We start from the raw sequence: 23,824 nt of genomic DNA, 5'->3' as shown, positions 1-23,824 counted from the left end.
ATATTTCACATTCTTAAAATAGCGTCCTAACTGATCTAAGACAGGGAATGTCAGGAAAAACTGAGTTTATATTTATTTGGGTAAGGTGCATGTAAACTTCAACTGTATCTATAATCAATCTAACCACAGAAATTAGGAGCCATCCAGGGTCTCACCTATGGACAAGGCCATCCACAAGTAAAACAAAATAGGACTCATCAGACCAGGCGACTTTCAAGGTCCAGTTCCGATGCTTGCGTGCCCACTGTAGGCGCTTTTGACGGTGGACACATTCCTCGCTTAACCATCATTAAAAAAAATTTTTACTTTTGCCACAGTAGACCGTCTGTCAGTTCAGACCTGATGGGATAGCCTTCGTTGCCCTCATGCATCAATGAGCCTAACAGGGTGCCCAACACCCTGTCGCCAATTTGTCCCTCCTAGGACCACTATTGATAGGTACTCACCACTGCTGACTAGAAACACCCCACAAGCCGTTTCAGAGATGCTCTGACCCAGTTGCCTGGCCATAACAATGTGGCCCTTGTTAAAGTCAATCAGGTCTTTACTCCTTCCTGCATTCAACACGTTGACAACGAGAACCTATTGTTCGTTACCATCTAATCTAACCAGAAATTGCCTTGTTAGGAGATGATTAATGATATTTGCTTCTCCTGTGAGTGGTCATAATGCATTGTACATATCTGTTAACATCTCAGTAAATGAAGTTTAGTGTTTCATGACAATTTAAATACAGGTTATGTTCTTTACTTTGGTGGGTTTTGTGATTAATGATACTTCATCTCCCTGTTGTCCCTCTACTGTGTTCTCTTCTTCTCATTACACTACAATCTTAAATAAATAAAAATCTTAAGACATAAATAATGTTCTGTCCTCACTAGACGTGTCACTTCTCTATCCAGCTAGACAGACAGTGAACAGGCGAGATGTTGATTCATGGCTTTTAATCTTTCTCGTTAAACTTTAACATTGTAAAACTGTAAACAAACATAGAAAATACAGCAATTAGAATTGTACATATTCAAAGTGCATAGCTGACTGGACAGTAGGCCTAATACTGCCTAAATAAAGCACTTAATTGAAACATTAAATCAACATAAGCATCAAACGTTACATTGTCATGTACATTTGATAATAAATTCCTTGTTTTAGGTAATAGCTTGTAATCACGGAAGCCAAATTAGCCTAATTATCATAACAAAAGATCGCTAACATACGGCGCTAACTAATGCTCACATATTGCACAATCACTTACATCACGGTTATAGTACATTTGCATCTCTAGATTAATGAATTTACTGACAAACTTACTAAACATCATATTTATATGACAAATAATAGCAACTTACAGCCTTATGCGAGCCACAACTTCACCGTACAAGCAGCTCTTCAGCCATGACACATTACAATGAACTCAACTCGACGCAAGTCATACACAAGTCGTACGGAAGATACCATACACAATCCTAGCCACAAGAGGGCGCTTAAAGGTTGACATATAACCAAATCAACCTGTCTTTACACTTAAAATGAACCATTACACTCCTCGCCTGGTATAAATGCTTTTATACCACTATTGAATACTAATCAGTCTTTGTACCACTACTTTGGGGAAGCAGGAGAATAAGTTGAGTCACTGAGCACAAGTAGACACGAGAAATCCCTTGCTTCACAACTTTGACTTCCACCTTTCTGATGCTCTTGTCTTCGCCTGGGATGCTTTTAGTAATGAGTCCTATGGGCCATTCATTACGTTTAACTTGGTCATCTTTCAACAAGACTACGTCCCCCACTTGAATGTTATCTTTGTCATGAGCCCATTTCCTCCTTGGCTGAAGCACTGACAGATATTCTTGTCTCCAGCACTTCCAAAAGGTGTTCGCAAGACCTTGAACGTGTTGCCATTGCTTTTTATACATGTCTTTTATGTCAAATGTCCCTTCAGGAGCGGGAGCAGCTCCTGCCTTTGGAGTTAAAAGCATAGACGGTGTCAGAATAGTTGGTGAATCTGAATCAGTACTTATGGGAACCAATGGACCAGCATTAATGATTGCCATGACTTCTGCCATTAGTGTAGTGAGGACCTCATGGGTAAGGCGAGTTGGACCTGACTGCAGTAACATGGCATCTAGAATGCGGCGAGCGATGCCAATCATTCTTTCCCATGAGCCACCCATATGTGATGAGTGAGGTGTGTTGAATGACCATGTGCAGCCTTCGTTGCTGAGGTAGTCTTGGATCTCAGGTTGATCGGTACTGATTTTTAGCTCCTTACAGGCTCCAATAAAGTTGGTGCCGCAGTCTGATCTGAGAACTTTGGAAGGTCCTCTGACAGCGAAAAACTTTCTCAGTGCATTAATAAAGCATGAGGTGGACATAGATTCAATTACTTCTATGTGAACTTTGTTCAACTGGTTTTCCTCTAAGCCTACGACAAGTGACACACTGGTAGATTACACTTGAGACTAGTTTCCTGCCTCCAATTATCAAACACCAGCGGATCGCAACGCTCCCTCAGTGAGGTGACGACCTTGGTGAGCGACGCCTTGGTGATAATGTCTCACAAGCAGAGATGACACATGATGTTTTTTAGGGAGTATCAGAGGGTGCTTTTCGTCATATGGAAGGTTGGCTAGAGACGTCCGACCCCCCACCCTTAACAGTCCATCTGAGTCTATGAAGGGGTCTAGAGTCCACAAGGGGCTTGTTTTGGGGATTCGTTCCCCTTTATGCAGTTTCATAATGTCCTCTTTGAATGCACATTGTTGGACGCATGAGATGACTGTAAGCTTAGCTTGAGTTTGAGGATTTGTTGTGTTTTGATCTGGTGCTTTGGACTTGTTTCTAGCTAGAGTAATGAGTTTCGCCATACCTCGTATGAGATGTTTCCACGTTGAGAATCGTTCGAACCGGTGTGGTCTGAGGGGTTCGATGCTGGCTTTAGTTGCATAGACATTCACTTCTGATCGAATCTCTGAATCATGCTCAGGTTCTATTAGCTCGAACTCGTTTGTATTTGCTGTAGATGAACACTGGGGCAGTTCCTTCGACAAGAATGGGGGTCCGGTGAACCAGTATGTTTGTGGCAGTAAAAGTGTTGCTATTGGGTGAGTAGCAATGTCTGCCGAGTTGTTTTCTGATGAGACATGCTGCCACTGTGTTGGTACTGAAGATTTTCAGATTCTAGAAACTCTGTTCGATACATAGACATAAAATCTTCTTGACGTGTTGTAGATGTAACCTAGTACAATCTTACTATCCGTGTAGTACTTTACAGCATTAAGCTCCAGGTCGATTTCTTGGCATATAAGCTCTGCCATTTCTGTAGCAAGGACAGCGACGCATAGCTCCAGTCATGGAATTGTGTGAGCTGGTTTTGGTGCTATTTTGGCTTTGCCCATGACAAATCCAGTGAGGTGCTGTCCCTGCTCATTGACAACTCGCAAGTAGGCGACAGCTGCTATTGCTGTGGATGAGGCGTCACTGAAAACACAAAGCTCTCTGTGTTGTGTTAAGGAAAGAGACAATGGTACGTACGGTCTGGGTATGTGTAGGTGCTCTAACTCTAGAAGAGAGTCTCTCCATACAGACCATAGTCTTTCTTTGGCTGGCGATAGGGGGTCGTCCCAGTCGCATGGTTCGGAGGTTAGTTCTCTTATGAGTGCTTTTCCCTGTACAGTTATAGGCGCAACAAAACCTAAGGGGTCGTGCAAACTATTAACAGTGGATAGCACGCCTCTTTTGGTGAATGGTTTTTGTTCTTTAGAGACTTGAAATGTGAAAGTATCCGATTCGAGACTCCAGCTGATGCCTAAACCTCTTTGCACAGGTAATGGGTCAGTGTCTAAGTCAAGGCTATTGATGTCTTTTGCTAAGTCATTGGCTGGGAACGCTTCCATGACCTTGCTGCTGTTTGAGGCAATTTTGTGTAAATGCAGATTCAACTCTGCTAACATTTTCTGTGTTTTTTGCAGGAGAGCGATTGCTTCCAATTCAGTTGGGAGTGAGGTTAGACCGTCGTCTACGTAAAAGTTCCTGGTGACAAAATGCTCTGCGTCCTTGCCATATTCTTTCAAACTGGCTTCAGCTGCCTTGCGGAGCCCATAGATTTCAACAGAGGGAGACGGACGATTTCCAAAAACATGAACTTTCATGCGATACTCGATAATTTCTTTTGTGACGTTGTTGTCTTTAAACCAGAGAAATCGTAGGAAATTGCGATGGTCTTCTCTTACTGTGAAACAGTAGAACATTTGTTCCACATCTGCTGTTATTGCGATGGGCTCTCTGCGGAATCTGATTAGAACCCCAAGCAAGGCGTTGTTGAGATCTGGCCCGCTTAAGAGGACATCGTTGAGCGCTACGCCCTCATGTTTGGCGCTCGAGTCAAAAACTACATGGATTTGCTTGGGTTTCTGCGGGTGGTACACCCCAAACATGGGGAGATACCAACACTCCTCATTCAGCTGTAAAGGGGGGGCGACTTCTGCTTGCTTGTTGTCAATGACTTTTTGCATGAACTGTACAAAGTGCTCTCTCATCTCGGGTTTTCTGTCGAGGCTTCGTTTGAGTGTGTTGAGTCTTTTTAAGGCCTGGTGTCGGTTATTTGGTAGACGTTGTCTGGGTGTAACAAAGGGAAGGGGTGCAACCCAGCTGTTTGTCTCATCCTGATACATTTCGTTCTGCATTATTGTGAGAAATTGCGCATCCTGTTGTGAAGGTGCTAACTTTTCATCATCCTCCTTCCTGATGAAGACAGTGTCCCCGAGATTGTCTGTTTGCCTTGCCTGGTAAGTATCTGTACAGCTCTGAATGTCTTTTGGTTGACTTACAGATTTATCTTTTATTTGCAGGACATTGGTACATGGCCTGAGGTATGATGGACGGCCGTTGAGCAACGTGTTAGTTTTGTACGTTGCGACAGACCTTGGTTTACACAATCCAAGGTCAGCTCTTCAGCCATGACACATTACAATGAACTCAACTTGACGCAAGTCATACACAAGTCGTACGGAAGATACCATACACAATCCTCGCCACAAGAGGGCGCTTAAAGGTTGACATATAACCTGTCTTTACACTTAAACTGAACCATTACAAATAATTATGGGATAGTTTTCATTTTTGGGTGAACTAACCCTTTAATTTAAACACATTGAAAACGGATATGAGTTCCTTCATCTTGTGTTTATGGAGCTTTTCTGTCTCCTACTGGACTGGAGTGTGGATGCATTTGTGAAAACAAATTTTGGCTTTTATTGTTACATTTCGGTGACTTTGGGAGCTTTTTTTTTCTAGTACTCTTGTGTAGCATTAATGTAAATATTAAAGTTGTTTAAAAAGTACAAATAATTATATTTGAATGTATTAAAGGCAAAGTATCCATTTCCAAAATAAACTTTTTTTCATTATATATCAAAAATGGATGTTTGGTTGGTGCCATTAACAAACTCTATAATTTAATACAAGTTAGTAACGCTTTTAGCATTAAAATATTTTTCACCCTCTCTCTGGCCTGACATTGATTGAACTGAGTGTTCAATTTACCATGATTTAACTACAGTATCCATATTTTAACAGTGATAATCAAAGTGACACCATAGAAATAATACAGGAAAATGAAAACTGGTTAATTTTGTGTTATTATGGTTTGAGCACAAATATCATAGTTTAACTGGTTACTGTAGTAGTTTAATCATGGTATTTGAAGTTAAACCATAATAATCACAAAATTAATCATGATAAATCTATAGTAAAATAAAAACACACTGAAGCTAAAAAACATACAATATAAAAATCATGGCTTTACTATAGTAGTTACCATGACAGTGTGATGTTTTTGGTCTGAAACATGGTTTTACTATAGTAATATTGTAGTAAACATGACTGAGGTGGGACATGTTTGTTTTAGTTTCTTTTGGGACCAAAACCATGTTTTAATAAAGATTATTCATGGTTAATCTTGTGATTACTTTGGTTTTATTACAAATACAATGGTTAAATTACCTCAGTAATCACAGTTAAACTACAGTTATTGTAGTAAAACCATAATAATCACTATATTATGTTTTTAAACCACAGTATTCGGTTTCCTGTAGTACTATAGTTTCACTACGAATATAATGGATAAAATACTGCAGTAAAATCATGGTCAATTTATAGCGAGGGAAAGTAAAACTACAAAACAAATTCCCCCTCATGTTTCAACAAGACTAAAACAACAACATGATGCATGTTCAGTCTGACTCCTAATATATGTGTTTGCAAAGAACTGTGAGGTAAAACACAATTTCATGTCACTTATGAGCCACAGCACTATAATCAAAATAATGAAGATAAACTATTTTAAAACGCTTTTCCTATCACGTACACCTATACAAGATGACCGAGCCAATGAGAGTAAGTTATGGGCGGAGCGACACGTGTAGCCCCGCCCCGTTCAGCACGCTACAGCCAGTGATACTTGAGTGCGTCCACACTCCAGTCAGTAGGAGACGCAAAAGCGCCATTAAACACAAGAAGAAGAGAAGAATTGATCTGTAAGTGTTTGAATGTGTTTATCTTCATTTGTGGTTTATGTTTGTGTATATCTGTGCATGTTGTTTTTCTCTCTTTGGCGTTTTATTGATCGTAATAGAAGATTATGATCGTCGTTTGTGGTGGTTTTGCGACGGACTCTGTAAAATATTCAGTTTCAGAAGAAATAAACAAAAAACTTCGGAGCCCCTTCAGGGGGAGTTTGTTTTCTGAAATAGTTTTACTTTCCCTCGCTATAAATTGACCATGATTTTACTACAGTAACCATATTTTAACCATTATATTCGTAGTGAAACTATAATACTTAAGGAAAACGGATAATGTTGTTTAAAAAACATAATTTTGTGATTATTATTGTTTTACTACAATAACTGTAGTTTAACTGTGATTACTGAGGTAATTTAATCATTGTATTTGTAATAAAACCAAAGTAATCACAAGATTAACCATGAATAATCTTTATTAAAACATGGTTTTGGTCCCAAAAGAAACTAAAACAAATATGCCCCACCTCAGTCATGTTTACTACAATATTACTATAGTAAAACCATGTTTCAGACCAAAAACATCACACTGTCATGGTAACTACTATAGTAAAGCCATTATTTTTCTAATGTATGTTTTTTAGCTTCCGTGTGATTTTATTTTACTATATATTTATCATGATTAATCTTGTGATTTATTATGGTTTAACTTCAAATACCATGATTAAACTACTACAGTAACCAGTTAAACTATGATATTTGTGCTCAAACCATAATAACACAAAATTAACCACAGTTTTCATTTTCCTGTATTATTATTATGGTGTCACTTTTAATATTACGGTTAAAATATGGATACTGTAGTAAAATCATGGTAAATATAACACAAAACTTAATCAATGTCAGGCCAGAGAGAGGGGGAAAAAGGTTTTAATGCAGAAAACGTTACTAACTTTATCAGTGGAGCTGACGGAAGATAATAAACCTCTCTCTCTCTCTCTCTTATATATAATAGAAAGTATTTAATGAATACTTTAACATAATAAAAAATGTTATTTAAAAATTATGCCATTTTAAAACATTTCCAATGTATTCAAATATAGAGTTTGTCAATATTCTAGTGAAAAAAGAAACACTTTGTCACATAAGTTTTGGTTTATCACAAAAGAAATCTGCCCTTAAGCCGTTTCCATACAGAAATGAGTGTATATCACTGATTGTGTACCTTTCGCCTCACAGATGTCCCTAATTTCTTTCCTTGAAGTTTTGCCACCGGGTCCGACCTGAAAACTAAAAAAACGCGATCCGAGGCAAAGATGGTTAGATTTAAAATATTTCAATTTTAAAATGTTAAAGCTTGTTTTCTGAAAGTGAACTCCGCATTGGACAAATAGTTCTGATAGTTTATAGTCTTGAAAAAAGTGAAGAACATTCTGAGAGTCATTCATCCGACTTTATTATATTCAGTTTCAGGAGGAACAAGCAGAAATGTGAGAATATCATGTTTAATTTGTGATAAATGAGCTTGTTATATTCATCGGCTGATTGTAAATTAGTTAAATGAAGGCGAGTAAATGTTAAAGCCTGTTATAATATCTGATAATATTCCTGCTGAAATGAAACCAAACTCCACACATTTATATTTATAGGCTACCATATCAGAAACAAAGTTATTTAACAGAGCTGTTTATAATCTTATAATAATATTTTTGAGTTTGATGAATGTCAGTCCATTATAATGATGATGTTTTTGTGTTTAGATGTTCATCATGAGAGCAGGTGGATGTGATCTGCTGTAATTCAGTAGGAACTGATCTGTCCATGCAGGATATTGATGATTTCATCACAGAAATCTCTCAGCTGAAGAAAGAGGTGACGTCACTGAAGACAAAACTGATGGAGAGAGACGACAGGTTACAGGTTAAACATTCATATCATCCTTAAAGTTGTGATTGTAAGCTTTCAAATGATGTGATATTATGAACGGTACAGATGTGATTGTGTTGTGTTTGTCAGGAGCTGGAAAAGGTTTCCTGTCAATCTTCAGTGTGTGTGACTGATGGGACCTCCACAGAATGTCAGGATTCAGTGTGGAGCGGCAGAGATCAGTCCACACCACAGCGACTGCTGGACAAACTCTCTGAACAGAGATCCAGAGACACACAGGACTCACAGCTCACTTTACTCTGTTCTACTGATGGTAATCAGGGTGATCAAACCCCCACAGAGTCTCTGACACCAGCGGAGATTGAAGTGATGCTGGAGGAGATAAAAGAAGAGGAACAACAGAGTGATGAATATGAAGATGATGATGATGATCAAACCTCCACAGAGTCTCTGACTTCTGTCTGTAATGCTGGAGAACAGCAGATGCTGCAGATACCAGTGAAGATGTGTTCAGTGAAGCTGCTGGACTGCAGGAACCTGATGAAGATGAGAGGAGAAATCAAAGTAGAGGAACAACAGAGTAATGAAGATGATGATCAAATCTCCACAGAGTCTCTTGCTTTTGTCTTTAACCCTGGAGAACAGCAGATGCTGCAGATACCAGTGAAGATCGAAGTGGAGCTGGAGGAGATAAAAGAAGAAAACACAGTAGAGGAACAACAGATTGATGAAGATTATGTTTCTTCAGGTATGTTTCTTGCTTTAATGATTTACATTTTCATGTCAATCGAATGTCATTTTACAAGTTGTTTACAGTGTTTTTTGCACTGATTTTTTCCAGCGGTGCTGCACGTATTTGGATCGCTAAACTTAATTTACTGAGATGTTAACAGATATGTACAATGATGAGCCAAAACATTATGACCACTCACAGTTGAAGTAAATGACGTTAATCTTCTCCTAGCAATGCCACATGTCAAGGTTTGGGTAGATTTAGATGGTAAGCAAACAATCAGTTCTCGTTGTCAATGTGTTGAATGCAAAAGTAAAGGCCTGAGTGAATTTGACAAGGGCCAAAATGTTATGGCCAGATGACTGGTCACAACACTCAGTGCATTGCACCCTGCTGCATATGGGGCTGCGTAGCTGTAGGCCAGTCAGAGTGCCCATGATGACCCCTGTCCACCATCAAAAGAGACTACAGTGGGCACACAAGCATCGGAAGTGGACCTTGAAATTAGGGTTGCCACAGTGTACGGTGTTACCGGTTTAACTCGGTACAAGGGAAAACACTGGTGTGAAATGTTATACTGGTGGATACCTTATGAATGAGGTTCTTTACCAATGTATCAAAGTATGCACATTTATAGATGATGTTTAATTGCAGGTACCCAATATAATGGCATGGTGGGTAACTAAGACATCTCAGATTCAGAATGACACAAGAAATGCTGTTATACACTCACTGACATATGCTTGAAGAAACACTATTATATTTTTAAGAACAGATGACAGAAAAGCCATCTATATGCATATCTGAGGTGTAGTGATGCACCGAAATGAAAATTCTGGGCCGAAACCAAAAATTCAGGATGCACTTGGCCGAAAAATATATTTTTTAATATATATAAATAATTGTATTAATATTGTACTTTTTAATTAATTTAATGAATCGGAATTGGAAAAACTACAAACCAATAAATTGGTCACTTTTATTGAAAGTAACACACCGAAATTGGACAGAAAATATATTAAAACAATTTTAAATATATTAGTCTTTATTCCGCTCTTTAACAATCAAATTTAACAGATCCAAACAATGTAACATTCTCAAACTATAATGATATGCAAAACATCAGTAAAGTATTTAATTTAGCAGCTCTAGGCTAGCATCTTGCGATTACAAAAAGTTGAAATATGCTAAAGTCATTTTAATGAAAACAACAGGCAAAACACAGAACGGCAGAGGGCCTCTATTCTGTTTATGTAAACGTATTTCCACTTTAATATAAAATTATTGTGCAAAACAGCAGTAATGGAACTAAAACCAACCTAAAACTGTAAACAACAGATGCAGCCTTCTGTGAAGAACAAAGTTTTGCAGGGCTACACAAATTTGAATGTAATTTCTATACACAGCATGTTGAACTGCTTTCTATTCAAGTAAAATTGCCAGGTTTCTCTTCAAGAACAAAAGTTGCTCCGCTTTCTGGCAGGAGAGACTGTTCCTCTTCTCATCAAGAACATGAGATGCTGCACTGAATTGTCTCTCTCTCTGTGCTGGTGCTTGGATCAGATAAATACGTGTGTGCAGTCCGAGCAAGCAATGGAAAGCAATCTTTGTTCATGTACCATTAGTCAAGAGGAATATCACACAAAAGGGCTTTTGGACTGTCAAAAGCATGTTGACACCATTGACCAAATATAAGATTTAGATGGACTAAATGCTGTGAGGGGATGAACGACAGTAGAGAAGTTCCTACAAAAAGTATGATAATTCCCAGCCATCCCTAGGAATCTACGCAGTTCTTGGCGGGTTGTAGGAGTTGGAAAATCAACAATAGCGGTTACTTTAGCTTCCACAGGGCGAACTTGATCCTGACCAAATTCCTTAACAAGATATGTTACTGTAGCTTGCCCAAATTCACATTTTGCTAAGTTGAGGGTTAGAGAAGCTGCTGCAAATCTTTCAAACACCATTCTCAAAAGACAAACGTTTATCCCAATCTGATGAATACACAACGTCATCTAAATATGCACTGCAGTTGGGTACCTCTGCTAGTACAATATTTGAGACGCTGAAATGTTGCAGCCACATTTCGCAATCCAAATCCATGGTATAATATTGGAGAAAATTATCAGGTGTTACAAATGCTGAGATTTCCGAAGCACGGGCAGTGAGTGGAACCTGCCAGTACCCCTTTAATAAATTCAAATTACTCAAATGCATTGAACCTACCTTGTCTATACAATCTTTCATGCAAGGTATAGGATAACTATCGGGCACTGTTACAGCGTTCACCCTACGGTAATCGGTGCAGAATCGAATGTTCCATCAGGTTTGGGAACAAGCAAGCATGGAGAACTCCCAAGGACTTCAGCTGCTTTTGGCTAGTCCAGTATTCATTTTCCAGTAAATAACTTGCCTCTTGTTTTGCAAGAGCCCTCTTTATGACATTAACACTGTTAGCATGTGGCTTAATAGGCCTGGCACAGTTTACATTAATGTCATGGTGCAAAACTGAGGTTTGGATAGGAACATCACTGAAAAGAGTAAGAGAATCATTGATTCATTGCATAGTGTCAGAACTCTGCTCTACAGATAAATGTGTAAGATGAGATGGAAGATTTTTCAATGTCTCTGAATTTGATAATCTAGCGCAATGTGAAGCAGCACTACAACATCCTCATCAATACAGAGAAGATAACACCTCATCCAAAGTTACAGCAACTGTAATTCCTACTGGAGCTTCAGTTCTGGTGTGTTAAACCTTTAACATGTTGATATGGCAAATTCGAGTCTGGCATTTTCTGTCCGGTGTACGAATGACATAATCCATATCACTTATTTTCTTTGTAACAACATAAGGGCCAAAGAAATGAGTGGATAGAGCAGACCCTGGAACAGGCACAAGCACTTTATCACCAGGCAGAAATGATCGAGCAACCGCTTTCCAATCAAACCAGCTTTCATTCCATTCTGAGTTGCAGCTAGAGACTCTTTAGCAAGAGAACAGACAGTATGTAATCGGTCTCAAAACTTGCTAACATACTCCAATATATTTGTTTCAGGTTTTGATTCCACCTCTAACATCTGTTCTTTTAGGAGTTTTAAAGGTCCTCTAACATTATGACGAAACACAAGTTCTGCTGGACTAAATCCCAAAGAGTCTTGTACTGTTTCGCACACAGCAAACAGAACCAAGGGAACTCCCTCATCCCAATCCCTATAAAATCCCTTTTTTGTTAAGGAATTGCCTCAGAAAATCTAGTAGCCACACACATCATAGTAAGCATATTGGGCAACAGACCAACACAATCCACTAGTATGTGTTCAAAAAGTTCCCCAATCACAGAAATAGGAGAGAGTGGCACAGGGGGAATCCCCTGATTTTGATTCCCTACAAATTGACAGGTATCACCGTACTGGGCAACATCTTTTTTTTCAACCTTGGCCAAAGGAAATGCCTCCATATCCTATAGTAGGTATTTGTAACTCCCAAATGACCAGACAGCTGATGATCATGGGCAAAACACAACACATGTTGACTATAAGATGAAGGAACAACAAATTAGTTCTAGTGTAATAGTGCAATAATTGCTTTTGATTTGTGGTTGTTGTTTGCGTTTTAAAGTAGAACAATCCGCGATGACATGTCCCTGTTTATTACAATAGAAACATTCCCAAACTACTTTAGAATGGGAACACTGGACTTGGGATGAGTGAACTGTGACAGAAGAAACAGCTAGAAACTTCTCTCCACGTGTTGAAGTGAAAACATTTTGTGTTAACAAACTCCTCAGATAATAGTACTAACCAAAGTCTGGTTAGTATTTTTTTTATGACTTCGAATCCTCCGTCGGTATGCTTTGGGAACCAGCTCATAAGCACGGAGAATAGCAGATTTCACTGAATACTATTTCAAACTCTCCTCCAAAGAGAGAGTAGTACATACCTCTTGAGCTTGTCCTATTAATTGCACTATAGCAAAAGAGACCAAACATCCTTCAGCCAATGAAGAGCTGAAGCGATGTGCTCAAATGCACCAAAATATGAATCTACCTCTGATACTCTAAATTGTGGCACCAATGCTATATGTTCGATAACATCAAAGGAGACAGAAGACACATCACCTAACGGAGGTACATTAGTGACCTGACCTCGGATAGGCTGCACAACCGAGCCAGCAACAACCTTCTCTGCCTCTAACTCAAGCGGTCGCAGCTTCACCTGCTTATCAGCTTAGATCTCGAGCCTGCGTTTCTCTCAACGCAGCTCTAATTCAGCCTGTTATGTCCAAGTTTTTTCCTGTGCCTCATACTGTTAAAGAGCAAGATGGACTTTGTCACGCCCCCCTCTCTCGTGACCCTAGAGAAAATTGTTTAAAGGGCGGTAAGCTGGCTTTGGCAACAGCCTCGGCACCTGCTCTATCCTCCCGTTTGTCCACATCATCCCCAAAACTGGAATGTTCCATGCCAGCACCAGGTAGCTCTACATCTCCGCCAGTCTACTCCCCACTAGCTCCAGATAAAGAGAGAACGTTAAGCTCTACTAACCTCTGCAGAATTATGTTCTTGATGTCTTTCTTAAGAGCCTGCCTCCCAACCTGAATGTGATAGTGTTCTGCTATTAACAACAGACTCTGCTTCCTACACAGATTGATCTGTTCTTCGGAGGGACTACTAATAAAGCTTTGTAAATTAAACAGAGCCTTCACTGTTAACCACAATCCACACTATAACACTGGCTCACATAGACATGCTTTTAACACAACCCTAGGCCAACAAAATTGAAATTTACCACACACAAAAAAATCCTTCCAGGACATGTCTTAAAATAGATATTTATATATTTATTTGAATATCCCGGACGAGCCCCCAACGAGGAAATTACAGAACAACCAGGTAAGTATATGGTGTAAAAGTAATTTATACTTTTCATATCACCGTAATGAAAAGTCAATGATAAATGAGTAAAGAGTATATACTTATAATACAAAGAATATACTAATAACAAAACCAGAGGGAAGAGGGACATGAGTGAAGCCAAAGAAAAGATTCAAAACAAAACAATTCTAGCTCACTTCTTTAAGCCTCCAATCTCATTAAGTTGTCAGACCGAACAAAACCACAATAAAGAAATAAAACAGGTCTTCAGCGTTTGAATCTCCAATATCTAAACTGTTCTACCTGATCTCAAAAACATAAGTACAGGGGTTGGCACTCACTCCTAACCTAGGGTGTCTAATACAAATAAGAGTCTACATGATGCATAGTGTATGTCACATGACATCTTTCAACTCTGGTTAGAAGAGCAGCGAGTTATAAGAATAACACCAACAAAAGTCACATAAACAGCGAATGGGATAACGAGTGACTTTGTCAGTAAACAAAAATTAACAAGCAGAGTCACAATGAGCCAGTGACAATATACACAACCAGGAGCTAACATGCAAATTGGTCATCGAACGAATAAGCTACAAACACATGAATTCAACCGGCTTTTAAAGGGTAGGAAGCGCCATCCATTGGTGGAGAGTGGAGATGATGTCATCAGGGTAATGAAGATTGGCAGCTCAGAGAACCAATAACAGCAAGTAAGTAACATTTTAGATTTAGCTTTAAAAAAAAAGAGAGACTTTAGGAAAAAGGTGAGTAGTTTGCATTCCTGACGCAAAACCATAATTCATTCAACCCTCGCAGATGTGCATATCTAATATGAGCAACATATTTAGTGCTTATGAGCAATGAACTTGAGATGGATAGAATAATTGTTTTGCTTTGGCAGTGGCCCAACTTTCACAGAATATTCAATGCAGGAAAACCCTGAAAACATCACCTGTCAAAGTGGCTAGTAAGAGGGAAAGAAATACCCACTAGGCTACTGCTGATTTTAGGGTGGGCAGGTGTTAATATCAAACCCTGATGACTATTCATTATTAAATGCAGTTAGTTGGTGGAATAAACAGTATAAATAAATAAAGCTTGCACAGCAAACACAAATTAATACTGGATGTTTGTTGTTTTCTGATATTGAATTAAGGTTCAATATGATTTATTTTAAGTTTCTACCTCTTGAATTGATTTTTGTCTATTTACTGTGTTTATTGTAGAACTGATGGAAGTGAAGGAGAAATGTCAAGAACTGAATAACATGGAGAACAAACTTCAGTGTCAGAAACATCATGATTTTATAACTGGAGAAAAATCTTTGATTTGCTCAAAGACTAAGAAGAATTTAACACCAGAAAAGCATAAAAGAAGAGCAGCCAAAAATACTTTCACCTGCTCACAGTGTGGAAAGATTTTCACAAATAAAAGCCGGTTTAATAAACACATGAACGTTCATAATGGAGAGAAACCGTACACGTGCCATCAGTGTGGGAAAGGTTTTGCATATACAGTTTGTCTCAAAGGTCATCTCCGCTGTCATTCTGGAGAGAGACCATTTAAATGTGACAAGTGTGGTAAAACATTTGTTTTGAATTCAAGCCTAAGAAAACACATGAAAACTCACACAGACGAGAAGCCTTACAAGTGTTCTTTTTGTGGAAACCGTTTTACACACCTGTCCTATTTGAAAAAGCACCAGAAAATACATACCTGTGTGGGGGCTCATATGTGCTTTGAATGTGGGAAGACCTTTACTACAGCCGGCAGCAAGAAACAGCACCAAATAATTCATGCTGGAGAAAAACCATACAAGTGCTCACGCTGTGGAAAAAGTTTCACACAGTCAATAAACCTGAAAACACACGAGAGAATTCATACTGGAGAGAAACCTTACAAATGCTCACACTGTGGAAAGAGTTTCACACAGTCACAAAACCTGAAAAGACACAAGAGAGTTCATACTGGAGAAAAACCTCACAAATGCTCACACTGTGAAAAGAGTTTCACTCGGTTACAAGACCAGAAATCACATGAGAGAATCCATACTGGAGAAACGCCTTACCAGTGCTCACACTGTGGAAAGAGTTTCACTCAGTCACAAAACCTGAAAACACATGAGAAAATCCATACTGGAGAAAAACCTTACAAGTGCTCACACTGTGAAAAGAGTTTCACTCAGTTACATTATCTGAAAACACATGAGAGAATTCATACTGGAGAAAAACCTTTCAAGTGCTCACACTGTGAAAAGAGTTTCACTCAGTCACAAAACCTGAAAACACACGAGAAAATCCATACTGGGGAAAAATCTTACAAGTGCTCACACTGTGAAAAGAGTTTCACTCAGTTACATTATCTGAAAACACATAAGAAAATCCATACTGGAGAAAAATCTTACAAGTGCTCACACTGTGAAAAGAGTTTCACTCAGTTACATTATCTGAAAACACATGAGAGAATTCATACTGGAGAAAAACCTTTCAAGTGCTCACACTGTGAAAAGAGTTTCACTCAGTCACAAAACCTGAAAACACACGAGAAAATTCATACTGGAGAAAAACCTTACAAGTGCTCACACTGTGGAAAGAGTTTCACTTGGTCACAACAACTGAAAACACACAAAATAATTCATACTGGAGAAAAACCTTACAAGTGCTCACACTGTGAAAAGAGATTCACTTGGTCACAACAACTGAAAACACACAAAATAATTCATACTGGAGAAAAACCTTACAAGTGCTCACACTGTGAAAAGAGATTCACTTGGTCACAACAACTGAAAACACACAAAATAATTCATACTGGAGAAAAACCTTACAAGTGCTCACACTGTGAAAAGAGATTCACTTGGTCACAACAACTGAAAACACATGAGAGAATTCATACTGGAGAAAAACCTTACAAGTGCTCACACTGTGGAAAGAGTTTCACTCAGTCAGAATACCTGAAAAAACATGAGAGACTTCATACTGGAGAAAAACCTTACAAGTGCTCACACTGTGAAAAGAGTTTCACTCAGTCAGAATACCTGAAAAAACATGAGAGAATTCATACTGGAGAAAAACCTTACAAATGCTCACACTGTGGAAAGAGTTTCACTCAGTCAGAATACTTGAAAAAACATGAGAGACTTCATACTGGAGAAAAACCTTACAAGTGCTCACACTGTGAAAAGAGTTTCACTCAGTCAGAATACCTGAAAAAACATGAGAGAATTCATACTGGAGAAAAACCTTACAAATGCTCACACTGTGAAAAGAGTTTCACTCAGTCACAACAACTGAAAACACATGAGAGAATGCATACTGGAGAAAAACCTTACAAGTGCTCACACTGTGAAAAGAGTTTCACCCGGTCACATCACCTGAAAAAACACCAGAGAATTCATACTGGAGAAAAACCTTACAAGTGCTCAAACTGTGAAAAGTGTTTCACTTATTCACAAGACCTGAAAAAACATGAGAGACTTCATACTGGAGAAAAACCTTACAAGTGCTCACACTGTGGAAAGAGTTTCACTCAGTCAGTATACCTGAAAAAACATGAGAGAATTCATACTGGAGAAAAAACTTACAAATGCTCACATTGTGAAAAGAGTTTCACTCAGTCAGAATACCTGAAAAAACATGAAAGAATTCATACTGGAGAAAAACCTTACAAATGCTCACACTGTGAAAAGAGTTTCACTCAGTCACAACAACTGAAAACACATGAGAGAATTCATACTGGAGAAAAATCTTACAAGTGCTCACACTGTGAAAAGAGTTTCACTCAGTCAGAATACCTGAAAAAACACCAGAGAATTCATACTGGAGAAAAACCTTACAAGTGCTCACACTTTGGAAAGAGTTTCACTCGTAAAACTGCCTATCCCTAGAAACTGCCCTGCATGAACATGTGGGAAATGTTTTAGGGCAGCAAGTACAAAGAAAGTTTTTTACATGTCCCAGTAGACACACTGTGTTCGAGTGTCGGAGCAATTATTGGTTTCACCAGATGAATGAATACACCTCTGACAGGGTTTCCCGCAGAAAATGTGTTAGTTAAGGTGGGGGGGGGGGGGGTATTTGGAATTGCATAACTCCTGACACAAATTAAGATTCGTTCAAAGCCACAGATTTCATTGCAAAATAGAGCAATAAGCCTGACTATACTGTTTTAAATGTAGTAAATCACTTAATGTTACCATTTTGTTTTGTTTTTTTACTGTTGTATAAAATCAATGTCACATTTGAAATCGTGTGGATATTCGGGAAACATTGCATCAACATTAAAAACACCGCTGGGATATCAGCCTGCATTTTGTTCGCACAAACAGTGCAAGCGGCTCGTGACAGAACACAGGCCGACTGAATGACCCTTCAATTTAAGTTGACAATCTCAAATGAAGATTGCTGAACTCCAGCTCGTCTGTGTTTTCAGATCATCCGCGCTTCTTGCGTTAGAGAGCGCGCGCGCATGATTGCCAGATACTATTGAAAAGACCGGGTAGAAAACATGTTCTTTTAACAGAAAAGCTCTGATTTGGGGTTTAAATTATTGAATTCTGGCATTAAACTGAAACGTTCCCACTTCAGACGACAAACTACGCTTGGCTACTATCTTGTTCTGCAATTCACTTGCCTAGTAACCATAGTAACGGTGCGCACGCTTTCACGCTTTCTGCTATGACGTGGAGTGCGGGATGCACTCAACGTTGCATGAATTTTTAATTAGCCTGCATTAGTAACAGTTAATTTTGTTATGGTATGAACTTAATGCTAGTAAAGGCAAAAAATATATAATACATTTGTAAAGAAATCCAAGACTTTGTATACCAAATCCAAGGCTTTTAAGGCCTTAATTTGAGATTATTTTTCAATGCTTTTAAGATCCTGCGGGTACCCTGGTTAATGTGTCTTGTCCCCTCACAATGACAGTAAATTAATTATTAGGCTACATTACGTCAGTCACGTCACATAGTGGTCTATTTTCAGTTCAAAATGGCGAAAATAGACAAAAGTTTATTAATTTGCCTGATTATTTTTGTGATTCGTTTAACATTTATGACCTAAAAAACTGTCAAATAGCAAATGTTTAGTTTAGCAACTTACATCTTATCTCGCACTTGACCGACTGTAAACTGAAGCTGTCGAGTCGCTCCTTTACTGTCAAGTCGCTCTGCTAAAATTCGCGCTGTGAACATAAAGCCCGCCTACTTTGATTTGATTGATATTCTGACATTGACGAGCAGTGACAGACCAATGAGGCTCAGATGAACACACACACACGCTCGGCACCGCTGCGGAAGAACACGCTGATAACAAGACTGAAGCGAACACGAAGGCTTATCACATATTTAAAGATGGAAAGGGAGAAAACAGGACACAGTAACACGGCGAATATCGCTCATATATATTTTTTTGACGACGTAGTTAAGGCGGCAGGCGTGTGTTGCTTAGGCGGCCGCCTTAGTTTCAAAGTGCTGCGGGAAACCCTGCCTCTGAGTCAGTTGTGTCTGTTGTTTGAGTCTGATTCGTGGTCCAGAGTTCACCAAACGTAAACTTTCGATACACATCGTAGTATGACATTTCTTCAATGAGGTTGCCATTATTGATTGAGGACATATAAAATCAGTGTTCAAAACTCCATGACATAACTACAGAGACTGATTCGTTTCCATGACAGCAGGGCTGCCAGCTAATAAATCCTAAAATGCTCATTTCATGTCTGATTCAGTTACATATTTTTATTATACGTGGCAATATTTGCCCACTCTTCTTTACAAAAGAACTCCAAATCTGTCAGATTGCGAGGATATCTCCTGTGCACAGCCCTCTTCAGATCACCCCACAGATGTTCAATTGGATTCATGTCTGGACTCTGGCTGGGCCATTCCAAAATGTTAATCTTCTTCTGGTGAAGCCATGCTTTTTTGGATTTGGATGTGTGCTTTGGGTCGTTATCATGCTGAAAGGTGAACTTCAGCTTTCTAACGGACGCCTGAAGGTTTTGTGCCAAAATTGCCTGGTATTTGGAACTGTTCATAATTCCCTCCACCCTGACTAAGGCTCCGGTTCCAGCTGAAGAAAAACAGCCCCAAAGCATGATGCTGCCACCACCATGCTTCACTGTGGTGGTGGCGTAGTGGGCTAAAGCACATAACTGGTAATCAGAAGGTCACTGGTTCGATCCCCACAGCCACCACCATTGTGTCTTTGAGCAAGGCACTTAACTCCAGGTTGCTCCAGGGGGATTGTCCCTGTAATAAGTGCACTGTAAGTCGCTTTGGATAAAAGCGTCTGCCAAATGCATAAATGTAAATGTATGGTGTCCTTTGGGTGATGTATAGTGTTGTTTTTGCGCCAAACATACCTTTTGGAATTATGGCCAAAAAGTTCAACCTTGGTTTCATCAGACCATAACACATTTTCCCACGTGCTTTTGGGAAACTTGATGTTTGTTTTTGCTAACTTCAGCCAGGCTTGGATGTTTTTCTTTGTAAGATAAGGCTTCTGTCTTGCCACCCTACCCCATAGCCCATTCATATGAAGAATACGGGAGACTGTTGTCACATGTTGCACACAGCCAGTACTTGCCAGAAATTCCTGCAGTTCCTTTAATGTTGCTGTAGGCCTCTTGGAAGCCTCCCTGGCCAGTTTTCTTCTCGTCTTTTCATCAATTTTGGAAGGATGTCCAGATCTTGGTAATGTCTCTGTTGTGCCATATTTTCTCCACTTGATGTTGACTGTCTTCACTGAGTTCCATGGTATATCTAATGCTTTGGAAATTATTTTGTACCCTTCTCCTGACTGATATCTTTCAACATGCTTTGGAAGCTCTCTGCGGACCATGGCTTTTGCTCTGAAATGCAACTAAGAAAATGTCAGGAAAATCCTACTAGAACAGCTGAAATTTATTTGTGATTAATCATAGTCACTTTAAATGATGGCAGGTGTGTAATGACTTCTATTTAACATGAGTTTGAATGTGATTGTTTAATTCTGAATGCAGCCACATCCTCAGTTATAAGAGGGTGTGCACACTTATGCAACCAGGTTATTGTAAGCCCCCCCCCCCCCACACACACACACAAAGATTTCAGTCTGTTTTTCAATTGAATTATTCACATTATAGGTCACATTAAAAGTGGAAAAATTTCTGACATGATTTATCTTTGTCTCATTCTTTTACATCACAAAAACCTGGCATTTTAACAGGGGTGTTTAGACTTTTTATATGCACTGTAGCTGTAGATTTGAACACAGGGCAGATCAGTGAGGTTAGGAAAACATCACAGCAGTGTGTACAATGTCACAAGTTTTAAAATATGGCATCATATTTTAAGAAAAAAGGACCACACGGGTCTCAGTATTGACTAGCCTCCTCTCATCAGTGCCACAAATTAACAGCCCAGGCTGCCGACTGAAATGAGTATAAGAGAGGAGCGGAGGAATAGCGATATGTTGCTTGCAACCGTTCACCTTAAATGCCGAAATTACACTCTTCACTCGCTTCTCCACAAGAGGCTCATCTATGTCCTGTTTCCCGCAAATATAGGATGGGGAAGCAGGTTATCGTGCCACCACCAAGATGAATGTAGTCAATGGCCCAACATTTTGTACCATAATAAACCAATTCTATGATAAAGGGCTGATGGCACATCCACTGTTTGTTTACCATGTCTTTCATGTTTAATTGTAGGTTAAGTTGATTTAAACCACCTCAGCTGCTAGTTTAAAGTTAATCCCTAACAGATTTAAATGAGAGAATGTATTCAAGCAACAGGATTAAAGTTAAATCAGATTTATTGTGAAATATAAATCAGGATCAAATCGATGGTTAAAATGTAACCCTGATTATTTTTAAACAATGTTTAAAGTAACAGAAACAGAATTATCAGATAAACCTTGACTTAATATACATTTAAGATTAATATTTGTTGGTGCAACCCACCCATAGTGACTAATTTATTCAGTTGTTGTGGTGGGTGCTGCCTCAGTGCAGTATGAGGACGAAGATGATGGCCATCATAATATCATTGATCTTCATGAAAAAACATGCAAACTCACTGTGTTTGCTGTCAGAGAACATTTCACAGGGAACCTCTGTTGGGGGTTAGTCTCTCTACAGTTGCAAAATTGTATGGGAGTTGTTTATGTTGTTGTTTATAATGTTTCAGAAGAAAATCCATCTAGCTGTACCTAGTTCCAAATTGAAAGTAATCTGCCAGTAATCTTCCTGACATTTACAGTAGTAATGCCATCAATAGCATTTTTAACTTTTAACAGTTTTATATTCAACACAGTTGAATATCTTTTGGACATACTTGAAGTAATAGATATAACTTTCATAAATTGCACACTAGTATTCTCATTTATGTGCCTCTTTTATCAGAGGCAGATCTATCTTCAGTTGCAGGAGAAATCAATATATCAAAGAAAATACAGAATTGGTCAGATAGTGCTACATCCTTATTAGCAGTGGATGAAATGTTTAGTCCCTTACTAATGATCAAATCCTGAGTCTATCAATGATTGGGAGTGTGAGTTATTTTGCAGTGTTGTGTTCCAGATTATCTATATGAATGCTGAAATCCTCAGCAATAAGTATTTTGGAAGCCTATAAATAATTATAAATATAATGCGTGGAGCATGTTTTGGATCAATACTTAGGTATTCAAAGGATATGCAATCAAGTGACGCTTGTATTTATAGACATCTTTTTCAGATTAAAACGTTTTATTGATTCTAACAAATGAAACTGAAAAGAAAAACATTGATGCACAGAATCAACTTTTAACCCCCATTATTTCCCTTCCCCTCCCAATCCCCCACCTCATCTTGACCCCCAACAATCATCCCAACTCACAAAACAATATATATATATACATATATATATATATATATATATATATATATATATATATATATATATATATATATGTTATATAATAATCACACACATTTAAACTATAAATCCCTCTCCACTGCCCCTCCTGAGAGCCTTACAAAAACGTCAGATAGCTGCCCCACTTCTTAACACCTCCAGCTTGCCTAGCCTTCTATCTGACTCTCTCTTCAAATGCTGCCACCCTACCCATCTCCGTACACAACTCCTGAAATGAGGGTGCACCAGCCAAATTCCATCCCCTCAAAATGATCTGTCTACTGATCATTACACTGGCTAGGACCCATTGTATTTATCCCCTATACAAATGACCACCCCATCGCCTAAAATACAGATTGAAGAAGAGAAACCCAGCTCTGCCCTCTGAGTGACCCAAGTCTTGCCCATGCACTGATCATGCAAGAGATCAGCCAATGGAGATTCAGCATCAGGTGCAAGGGCTCTGTGTTTGGAATAGGTGGGTCTGAGCTTAGTTTTGGGGTAGCCTCTCTTACTGATCATACAAAATGACAGCCAATTAAAATGCAGCACTTGCCCAATGATGCAGAACATTAGGGACTTGTTTATTCTCAGTTAGTCAGAGTCGGGCAGAGAGTCAAAGATAGCTTTTCCTGTCCATCCTTTCCATTCCCTTTTTACTTGTATTCATCTTGTCTTTGATAGAGTCATTGTTGCTATTTATGTATATGATGCATTTGTTGACTGTTAAATATGTAAATCTAAGTTTAGGCAGAATAGCAGGAGATTAGCGGACTCACAAGTGTTTAACAAAAATAGGCACTTATCCAGGAGACATAAATATAATGGAGATCATTCCATGCTCCTCAAAATAATACCAGGCTAATTGGATTTAATTTCCATATATTTATTTGTGTGCTTTAATTGTAATTGTCTGTTGAGTGCAAAGTTAATTG

The 23,824-nt window shown here is 38.8% G+C and overlaps 2 protein-coding genes across 2 annotated transcripts in view; both read left to right on the top strand.

Moving 5' to 3' along the window:
- Nucleotides 1–21,148, top strand: part of LOC127618541 (zinc finger protein 721-like) — a 162,561-nt gene extending 141,413 nt beyond the window's left edge. Inside the window, exon 3 of the mRNA XM_052091043.1 lies at nt 15,242–21,148. Within this exon, the coding sequence (XP_051947003.1) occupies nt 15,242–17,898 (2,657 nt within the window). The 3' untranslated portion in view covers nt 17,899–21,148. The remainder of the gene's footprint in view (nt 1–15,241) is intronic.
- Nucleotides 1–23,824, top strand: part of LOC127618631 (uncharacterized) — a 342,725-nt gene that overhangs the window by 163,716 nt on the left and 155,185 nt on the right.

Source organism: Xyrauchen texanus, chromosome 25 (genome assembly GCF_025860055.1).
Source record: "Xyrauchen texanus isolate HMW12.3.18 chromosome 25, RBS_HiC_50CHRs, whole genome shotgun sequence".
Taxonomy (NCBI): Eukaryota; Metazoa; Chordata; class Actinopteri; order Cypriniformes; family Catostomidae; genus Xyrauchen; species Xyrauchen texanus.
The sequence above is the reverse complement of the archived record's forward strand: the minus strand, read 5'-3'. Positions and strand labels throughout refer to the sequence as shown.